Consider the following 10,616-nt stretch of genomic DNA (forward strand, 5'->3'; position numbering starts at 1 on the left):
CCTGCAGCACAAGGAGGAAGCCCAGTGAGCACTTAGGTGGAGAACTCTCAGGGGTGCAGCAGCAGGTTCATAGACACACTATTAGCCCTGTAGAAAGATGGGAGTAAATCCCAGCAAGGTCATGGGGGTGTCCTGTGAAAAGGGGACAATCTATTCCACTGCTGGCCTTATTCCACATTCAGCACATAGTGGGACGTTTATTTCTCCTATGTCAGTGGAAACATAGAAGCCTGTAAATTGGTGTAAATTACTCAGACAAAAGGCTGAGTGTATTAATTAATTAATATTAATTATTATTAAGTGTATTAATGCACTCTGTTAACAAGCCAATGAATTGCACTTCTTCCAGCAGTGCTGTAAGCAGTGTTCCTCTGATTCAGCACTATCTGCCATCCTCCTGCATCAAGAGGAGATGACTCACTGCTTCAAAAGTGCCTGATAAATTATGAGAAGTCCCTTGTTTTTACAGCTCCTAGCTGGAGAAGGGTTGGCTTGCGTATTCCCATATAAATCTCAGTTAACACCCAAAAACTTCAGAGTGTCTTTTTGTTCGTTTTTGGAAAGGCACACTGCAAGGATCTGGCACCAGATGTGCCAGGGTGAGTTTGTTGTCAGCAGACCAAAGACCAAATTATTCACTGCCATTACCTCTGCCAGCATCTGTGTGTCTGATTTGAGGCAAAGAGAGTGTCGTCTCTAAGCACCTTGGATAATAGTGCTAGAGAAGAGATGTTCCCTCTGCTTACCATACTGACTTTTGAGAACAAAAGCCATAAAAAACCCCAAGCCCATAACAAACTTGTAGCTCATAGGTAACCTAGAATAGTTTCCATTTCCTTTTGTTTCAGTGACTTGTACTGTTCGTCTCTTGCCCTCTGAATGAGTCCCTCAGATAACCTGTCTCTTCTAGTCAACTGAATCCAATCTTTCTCACAAAAGTGGTCCATGGATGGGAATTTGCTTCCTTTTTTGCTGCTCTTTAAAAAACTTGTTGTAGGGGCCACATGGAGCATCTCATCTGGGGCAACAGTCCTGAAAGTGACTTGGGCTCCTCTGAAGGCTGCACATGGTGGGTTAAATATCCTATTGGTATCCTTAGCTCCTGCCAAAATTAGACTTCTTCTGCCTATGTGTGCATGGTTGTGTTTGCAGGGCTCCTCATGGCAGGTGGGTTCAGGTTACCAGGTTTTCAGAAGGCCAGTCCCAACTTCCTGCCTCAAAGGCAGCTGAGACGTGGTCAACAGACACCTAAGGAGCTGCGTCACATTGGAGCAAGGAATCCCGCTTTCTTCTCAGCACTTGGCCTGCTGGAGCATTAGCATGACAAAGGAGGATTATTGACTTTCATAGTCATGATGCCTTTGATTTGAGGCTCACTTTGATTTGGGGCAGTAGTGTTTGCTGGCCCAGAGGAGCAATGGTCTCCTCCAGGTGAAGAGCAAGGAGAGAAACACTGTTTTGAGAAGGGGAAGGAAGAGGGAAAGAATTGGCTCAAGAAGTTGAATGGAAGCCGTAATAGATGCAGTTATTTGCTGGGAAGGGCCCAAAAGCAGCCCATGATTCCTTAAAACAATTAAAAGCAAATTGTCCGGCTGAACGATCCCAGAGCAAGGAAGATGCTCCCCCAGACTATAATTCAAGGGGTTGAATGGCCTCAAAAAGTGAGAACGGAGAGAAAAAAAAACAGAAGATGAGGCAAATGATGGAACAGATGTGAGCGCTTTTGTTGGGAAGACTTGGAGGCTAGCGGGATGGCGATAGGCTAATTTGAGGCGCATAATGCCAGGTTCCTTTCATATGCAGAATACCACTTTGATCCAATGTGGATGAAAGTGCTGAAAAGTGGAGAGGATGGCAGGGGGTCTTTTGTCTTTGACAAAAAAGGCATCTGCTGGGCTCTAACCCCCTTTTCCCCACCCCTTTAGCCTAGCAGGCCACTCCAACAATGCTAGCAAAGGGGACAAGTGTCTCCTGACAGCTGAAGAAATCTCCAGGAAGAGAATGAGTCTTGCAGCAATATGTACACTAGAGAGCTTAATCGATTTTTTCCACAGTACAAAAAGGGAGAGGGTTGGGGGAAGGCAGAGATCACAGTAGAAATGGGAGGTGGGAGGAAAAAAATCCCTTTCTAATAAACTTGTTACTTTTGTTCTCTGGATAAATCTTTTCAGGAGATGCTGTGATGCTCGTATGAATACACTTAATGGAGCAGAGTAGAGTAGAGTTGCTGGGGGGGAGGTGTGAAGTAAGGAAGAATAGTTTTGCAAGGAGGATGAATGTGAAGTGATTTCTGTGGATTCCAGCTCAGGAAAGATTTTGGAATTAGTAAAACACAGTGCAGTGCAAGAGATACCTGGGAGACAGATGCATACATTTTGTATTGCCTGTTGGAGGAGCTAAGCTCAGCAGAAATTCTTAGTTTTGATTTCTAAGCAAACCTGGTAATTTCTCTTCAGTCTTTTCTGTTGTTTTCCTAACTCCTTGGACTTACTAGAAATGAAAGGACTGCAGGATCGAATGAGGAGCTAGGAAGGGAAGCAGTATTTGTGCCAAGAAAATACAGCAGTTGCAGATGAAATGCTGATCTGGTCCCTGCTTCTCATGCTCTGTTGATTTTCTTCAGCTTTTCACATCTGGTAAACAAGACTGGGACCCAATCTGCAGGCTGTGGTCTTCCTTGAGTATCACTTTGCACCTAGTCTAATGTTTTCTTTGAGAAATAATGACAGATAAGAGTTATCAACCTCTGAGCAAGACCCACCTCAGCAAATTAAATCCTTTAAGAACAGTAGGTTCAGGAATCTTCCTTCTCTTAAGATCCTGACAGTGTTTATCCATTACTATTTACTGAAGATAACCTTCTCACTGGGGCACAGCTTTAAGTAACACATGGTAATGCAAACAGCTTCTCCCTCTTTACCTCCACAGATCTTGTCTTTCTGCCAGGGAGTTACACTCACCCCAAGAAGGTATGAGAGAAGCTATCACATTACTCTGAGAGGCTCTACACACACACTGACGCCAAATTGTAATCTTGTGTAGTTGTTCAGTAGGTGTGCCATGATCACCCTCCAGTAGCTGCCACCATTCTGTTCAGATCAGCTGATGTGGAGAGTATGTTTGGCAATAGTGTCTCCTGCTCTCCAGCTGTGCAAAGCCTGGTGACATAGGTTACTGTTACTCATTAGGGAGGGCTAACTGTCAATGACATTGACGCTCTTTTGATTTCTACCCATTTGTCTTAACTTTTCTTGCTCCCAGTGTTTGGGCTGTGGTTGAGAATGGTGTAGAGGGACTTGGGCTGCTGCTATGGTCATCAAATGAGCTGAGACCACCTCTGTCCCTCACAACGCCAAGTTGAAAGTCCCCTCTCTGGGTGGGCTTCAGGTAGTTCTTATGTGACTTCTCTCTCAGGTACTATGAACAGTGATAGCATGCAGGTCTAGATCCAAATGGGGAAAAACATTGCTCATGCGGAAGTCTGACCTGGCAGGGCACAGCCCTGTGTAATCCTCCGTGCCAAAGAAGAACAGCTCATGCAGTGTCATGCAGACTAGGCTGTGGGGTCAATGTCAGCCTGCTGGATGCTCCATCCCCAGGCAGTTGTAGTCAGGATGGGGTGTAGGAGTCTTGGGCAGTGAGCTTGGACACTTGGTTTGTTCTTTGAGTTGAAACATGAACCACCTCATTGTGAAAGGTGTTTTGTGCTTCACCAGCTGGGCCAAGCCCTTCAGCTGCTGTCATCCTGAGGTTTCTTCATGTGTCCAGTATCAACTCTGCCACCTCCATACCAGAAAGACATACTCCTAGCAAAGACCAGAGAGCTGCCGAAGATGCCTCACCAGGACAGCTTTGTGTCATACCAGTTTATTGCTGGTTAGAAATACGAAGGGATGAGGGGCTATGTTGCCTCTACTCCTGTGTAAATGTGTGTGGTAATCCTCCATAACTGCAGGTAGACCAAAACCACGGTTTGGTTTTAAACCGTGCTCTTGAGACAGATTTATTTAGCTATTTGCAGTTTACTGTGTGCTTCTTATGCCCAGTGGGTGGACATGAGCAAGGAAGATGCCCCTGTGGCTCAACCTGGCTGCTACGGTCCAGGCCAGGTCTGTTTGGAAGAGAGGCTGTGTCTGTTTCACCTGAAGCACATTGCAAGGGAGGAGGGAAGAGATGTGCATGGAGGAGAGGATAGCATGCAGAGCAAGCGACAGCAGGAGTGCCGCAGAGAAAGGAAGATTTGCTTTGTTCTCACATCTGGCCCAGCAGGCTGGTATTTTCTCCACAGAAGCCGGTTGCCCTCCACTGGTTTGTATTTGGATGAAAATCAAACGATAAAGATTGCAGAGCCTCTTTCATGTGCTTACTCTACATTGAGGCAGAGCTACCTGAACAGCTCAGGAGACCATCACAGGTCTTATTGCTGCTCTGTGGACTGGGACTGCCTGGTCATTGTTTCAGAGGCTGCAGGGTCTAGGAAGGGACATACTGTTTTAATGGTAAATTGTCCAAGAGGATGCTTAAGGAATGAAAAAATGCAAGCTTGAGGAATGGGCCCGTGTGAACATCATGAGGCTCAAAAAGGCCAAGTGCAGGGTCCTGCACCTGGGTTGAGTCAACCCCTGGTATCATTACAAGCTGGGGGATGAAGGGATCAAGAGCCCTGCTGAGGAGGACTTGGGCTGCTGGTGGATGAAAAACTGGACATGAGCAGGCAACGTGCGCTTGCAACCGTACCCTGGGCTGCATCAAAAGAAGCGTGGCCAGCAGGTTGAGGGAGGTGATTCTTCCCCTCTGCTCTGGTGAAACACAACCTGGAGTATGGCATCCAGCTCTGGAGCCCTCAGGACAGGAAAGACATGGACCTGTTGGAGCGGGTTTAGAGGAGGGCCACAAAAATGATCAGAGGGCTGGAACACCTCTTCTCTGGGGACAGGCCGAGAGAGTTGTGGTTGTTCAGCCTGCAGAAGAGAAGACTCTGGGGAAACCTTCTTGCAGCCTTCCAGTACTTGAAGGTGGCTTCTAAGAAAGATGGGGACAGACTTTTTAGCAGAGCCTCTTATAATATGACAACGGGTAATGGTTTTAGACTAAAAGTGTGTAGATTTAGACAAGCTATAAGGAAGAAATTTTTCAGAACGAGGGTGGTGAAACACTGGCATAGGTTGCACAGAGAGGTGGAAGACACGCCATCCCTGGAAACACTGAAGGTCAGGTTGGACATGGCTCTGAGCAACGTGATCTAGTTGAACATGTTCCTGGTCATTGTGGGTGTGTTGGACTAGATGACCTTAAAAGGTCCCTTCCAACGCAAAGGTGCTATGATTCTATGCTGCTATGGTAGTCAAATAACTTACAAAATAAGCCATTCCCATGGAAGTGCTTTTGGCTGGACTGATTGTACGTACGAGATTTTCCTGGCATGACCTAGCAGTCCTGGCTGTAGAAACCCCATATTTTCAGCGTGGATTTGGCTTGTCATTCAGTGAATCTCATCTGGTTATTAACATCTATTAGGGCTTTTCTCTATGGAAAGTGAAGCCAAACAAATGGAAAACAATGGCTTTGGAGTGCAATAAACACCAGCCTCTGTGCAAACTTTTGTTCAGACATAAAATGGTTTCAATTTGTTTTTGTTTAATTTACTTCCAAATTAAACAGATGTCCTTTGCAAGATGGCCACTAGTTAGTTTGATGTAATGTTCCTGAGTATCTACCTGCAGATATTCTTTTAATCAGGTGCAGTTTGTACCAACAAAGTGAATTCTTGTCCCTTTTAAAAACATGAGGTGAGAGTGAATGTTGCTATACATGAACACCCTTCCAGAACTAATGGTAAGTTATATGTTTTCATGTTTGGTTAAATAAACAGTGGTTTGGACCCAGATGGCCAGCTGTAGCCTTAGTGGGAACAGCATGATTTCAAGCTTAGTGGGACCTGCACCTTTCTGTAGGAGACAGGCTGTTGTGCCAGGGGAGGGCAATTTGGACCTGTTTGCTCCTACATCTGCCCTGTCCTGTAATTCCAAGATTTGGTTCACATAATCTCAAGTACATTAACAGTACACTTATTCATGTATGGGTTTCATGGTGTTGGTGAATACTTGCAGTTCCAGAGTGCTCATTTTGATGGTGTTTGAGGCAAATATCCAGGAGGAGTTAATTAACACGGAGCCGTCATCAGGCTGCAGAGAGGCACCAGAGCTTAGAAAATAACCCTCCCAAGAGTAACTTTTGAAATGTGTTCAGCATTTCAGCAATGAAATGTGTTCAGCAATATTTCTCAGCTTACTCTTCTAGAAATAAAAAAAAAAAGCCAGTAGGTAGTAGGAAGGCTTGCTAGAGTTCTCTAGTCTTGGTGTGCAAAGCAGCGGTAGCTTGAGTAAGCACTGTGTCCAGGAGAGATGGCTGTTTTACTTGCCACATGCTGATGGAGAACTGCTGTCTGCACGGGTCAGTAACCAGTTCCGTGCCCCACCAGTGTGCCCACGGGCATCCCATGCTGATCTTGAGGAGCTTCTGCCCCAAGTCCTTCCTTGGCTCCCTGCCTTTACGGGGCTCGGTGGCTGCCTGCTGCAGCAGCTGGAGCAGCGAGGCAGAGGTACAGAGGTGCTGCATTGTCTGTTTGGCTCCAGAGGCCCCTGTCAAGTGTTGCTCCAAACTGCTCTCCTGTGCCTTTTAAGTGGCAGTCATCCTCATGGGGTGTATATTGCCCCTGGCGGGAGGCAGCTGGAGCGGCAGTTCTCTCTGGTTCAGGCCCTGAGGCCACCTCCCTGGGAGACCCATGCTGTGCTGGAGGTGGGGAAGCAGCAACACCTGGAGGAGGCCTCTGCTGATCTTCTCTCTTTCCGGTCAAGGGAGAGGCTCCCTGGGGGTAGGAGCTGTGGCAACCACGCTGGTTCAGCTTGAGGCAAAGTGAATGGGAGTGTTTGCATTCCCAGGTGAACGCTGAGGAGGAGGAGAAGGAGGAGGGAGTGTGTGTGGTGGCAGCCCCCGTGCCTGTGGAGGCAGTCAGTCGGGGTAGAATGCTGGGCTGCTGTGGGGCTGCGGCCTTCAGACTTCCCCTGTGGGGAGGGTGACCACCTGTGTCTCCCAGCAGCTGCCATCCTTCCCCGGCCTGCTCCAGAGAGCCATTCCTGCCTAAAATAAATGGGGTGTGGGGGAGAAGGAGATGCGAAGCAGGAAACAACAGCGTTAATATTCCTTGCGGATGAGGGAGAAAGGGCAAGCAAGGAGAAGCCATGCTTAATTTAGGTAGGTGGCTGAGGAGCTGTGGCGATAGGAGTCCATCAGGCCCTAGGGCTCTCTGGTGGTCAGGCAAACTGTTGTTTCAGGGAGCAAGATTGCCCCTATTACAGTCTGCCCCTTTGTATCTTCTGTATTAAACATGTCATGGGCAAAACATCCTGGAGTTACGGGTGATGAGTCAGTTCCCTATGAGCAGGCCTGTGGGACCTGAGGAGTGACTATCTGCAGACCTGGAGGAGGCATGGGTTGGCGATGAGCGGACTAGCATGCTTGGAGCAGGAGCAGCTTTTCAGACAGACCTCGACAGGTGGCTGTATGTCTGTGACCTTCTCAAGGGCCAAGATGAGAACTCACCAGGAACTCTGTCTTTTCCTCCTTCTCCCCCTCCTTCAGGTGGTCTTTGCTTTGAATCAGACTCTCTTGCAGCAGGAGAGCCTCCGAGCAGGCAGTTTCCAGATCCCCTATACGACAGAAGACCTTATCAAGCATTACAACTGTGGGGACCTCAGCTCCATCATCTTCAACCATGACACTTCTCAAGTGAGTCTTGCCACTGCAGCCCTTGTACTGTGCACATGTCCCCATAGCACTAACCCCTGTCTCACTCACGCTCATCTCTCCTCAGGCAAGCCCTTTGCAGGCGAGGGCCAAGGGCACGTCGCTGGCTCCCTGGCGTGTCCGCTTTCCTGCGCCTCCTGTCCCAGGAGTCTGCACCACCTCAACCCTGTCTTGCTGCACGCAAGCAGTGAAGGCACACCTGGCTTTCCCTTTTGGACAAGTGCTGTGTTTGCTTTAGCATCAAAGCTCTATGAGTTAATCCTTTATTTTCTTAAGGATCCTGTGGAATTACACCAGCTTAGGTATGAGCGAACTTAGACCCAACAGAGAGCAGCAGAAGGCTCTTTTGTGCAAGTAGCAGCAGGGAAAATACACTTGTGACTTGGATGCTTGCGTAAGGCTGGGCAAGTTGCAAGCTTTTTAATGTCCTCTATCAGTATGATTGTGTACTGTGGGCAAGGCCAGAAGAAGAGAATGGAGTGAAACAAAGAAAAGATAGATTTAGACTGAATGTTAAGGAAAGAAAACCTTCTGAGACCTTACAGACTTGGTTTATAGAGACGGTTTCCTAAGCAGCACAGTAGAATGCAATGCTCTGAACTTTAAACCATGAAAAAATGCCCAGCAGGGACCAATTTGGCCTGTTTGGGCTGTTAGATTAGCTAACCTCAGACTGGGACATCAGGCCTCTCTATTCTTGTTTGTGAGGTGCTGCCTGGCAATTCATGCATGTCAATGAAATCATAGGCTCTAGCCTTGCAGTGCTGAACCACTGGGTGTCGGTACCTGGGCTTTCCATGCTGAATAACCATTTTCCTATGGCCTTTTGATATATATAGTGCAGTGCTGCAGAGCTGGGATTACTGTCATACCATCCCTTGCTTCTCCAGCACTGAGCGTTGTGCGAGTGCTGTTACCTTCCTGTCCTGCACACCCTTCAGCCTGCAGGTGCAGGCAACCTGGTCATTAACACTGCTTAGCTCTTACACGGTGCCCTTCATTCATAGATTTCAAAGGGCTTCTTAAAGGAGGCCACTGTAAGAGCATACAGGTGCTGCATCACTATTCTGCTGAGGTGTTACAGACTGCAGACAGCTGGCATTGCCTTGAGGTCCTTGGAGAGAACAGCTCTTGCCGAGACATGTATGTATCCGAGGCAGCAAATGCCCTTTGCTTAGATGAGAGACTACACTGCAGGGCACTCCCCCTCAGAGTGGAGCTGAGTAGTAATAGCCTGCAACACTGTCAGCTTATGTTTTTAAGCAGAACTTGTTTGTAAATTGTATTTGACCCGATGCTTGCCCAGTGGATGACCCAGTGTGGGCTAAGAACCCTTTGGAAACTTGGTAATAGTCTCTGAGTACTCCAGAGCCTCTTCAGCTGCTGCAACCTTGCAATGGAAGACGCTTGGCTTAGTGGCTCTCCTTCCCAGAACCCACTGCTTGCAGGGCCTTTCCTTAGCAGTCCCCGTAGCTGCAATGCTCAAAGCTGCTTGTCAAGAAGCCAAGATGGCTGCAACTTTAGACCCACGTTTCTCTCTACTAGCAAGGGGTCAGGATAGCGTGCAGCCATAGCTGGCCTGGGGCCCCAGGGGAGGAAGCCAGTATTTTGAAAGATACTTTGAGGACAGGGGAACTGGAGGTGGTAATACTTTCCTGACAAAGTCTAGCCCTCTTTCTTTTGGAAAGTTTGGGGATGTTTTTGTTAACTAGTTCAAACTGCACAGTTGTTCATTGCCAGCCTGAGGGCTCTGATACCCGTCAAACTCTTTTAGAAGAGTGTAATTATCATTATAGTTATGTCATATCCATGGCAATTTAAGGAAGAGGTATGTAGCTAAAGATAGCCAGGGGCAAATATTTACTTTCTTCAGCTGAGCAATCAGTATTTGGGATCTACAGTGTGTCAAACTGAGAATATTTGTTGACTTTGCATCAAGAAAAATTAATCTGGCTGCCTTATGAAATGATATGTTAAGAGAAATGAAGCATTATGCATTATTAGAAGTTTGCTGATTCATTTCTTAGCTTTCTCTGTTTTTTTCCTACTGGATGTGCCTTGAGAGACAAGGCGATTGCCACATTTAACGATGGAACAAAATGCCTGTGCATGATGACTGCCTGTGAAATAAATACCCCTTTCATGAAGAATATTTTTTTTCTCCTACCTTAGGTCCCAAATTTCATTAATGCTACACTTCCGGCACATGAACGCATTACGGCCCAAGAGATAGACAGCTACTTCCGTCAGGAGCTCATCTACAAGCGAAATGAGCGAATGGGCAGAAGGGTGAAGGACCTGCTGGAAGAGTACCCAGATAAGAGTTTCTTCTTTGCATTTGGAGCTGGTATGTGGTTGACGGGCCCTTCAATCTGAACACATTCTTCCCACATCCATTAGAAGATTTTTACAAATGCTTGCCTCAGTTTAAAGAAGGTTCAGTACTTTTACCATGGTGGACACAGAACAGAGCTTTTTCCTGATAGTTGCACCTTAGTAGGAAAACTTTTTCAGTGTAGGAGACTGTTTTTCTTCAGTATACAAGAATTCACTGTATATGCATTGATTGCAGTATTTATTAGTTACAGACTTATTTGGTATATGCATAGCCAGAGATATGGAACAAACTACAGTGTGTACAAAAAAAGACAGCTTTTAGACATATGTGTTGATGGTCTTGCCAACCAAGGCAGGAGGTCTTTCACTGCGTTTCCACAACTACAAGGAAATTTTGTCTGCCACTATTTTGGAGCAGAGCATTGGGCCCATTTGAGGAAAACCTACTCCATTTTCTGCCTCTTAGCAGACAG

General features: G+C 46.9%; 1 protein-coding gene across 1 annotated transcript in view; it reads left to right on the forward strand.

The window, feature by feature from the left end:
- Positions 1 to 10,616, forward strand: part of LOC104618119 (metalloprotease TIKI1-like) — a gene marked incomplete at its 5' end in the record, with an annotated part of 69,442 nt that overhangs the window by 36,443 nt on the left and 22,383 nt on the right. The window contains 2 exons of the mRNA XM_010283638.1: positions 7,642 to 7,788; positions 9,979 to 10,153. Of these exons, the coding sequence (XP_010281940.1) occupies positions 7,642 to 7,788; positions 9,979 to 10,153 (322 nt within the window). The remainder of the gene's footprint in view (positions 1 to 7,641; positions 7,789 to 9,978; positions 10,154 to 10,616) is intronic.

This window comes from Phaethon lepturus, unplaced genomic scaffold (assembly GCF_000687285.1).
Source record: "Phaethon lepturus isolate BGI_N335 unplaced genomic scaffold, ASM68728v1 scaffold7663, whole genome shotgun sequence".
Taxonomy (NCBI): Eukaryota; Metazoa; Chordata; class Aves; order Phaethontiformes; family Phaethontidae; genus Phaethon; species Phaethon lepturus.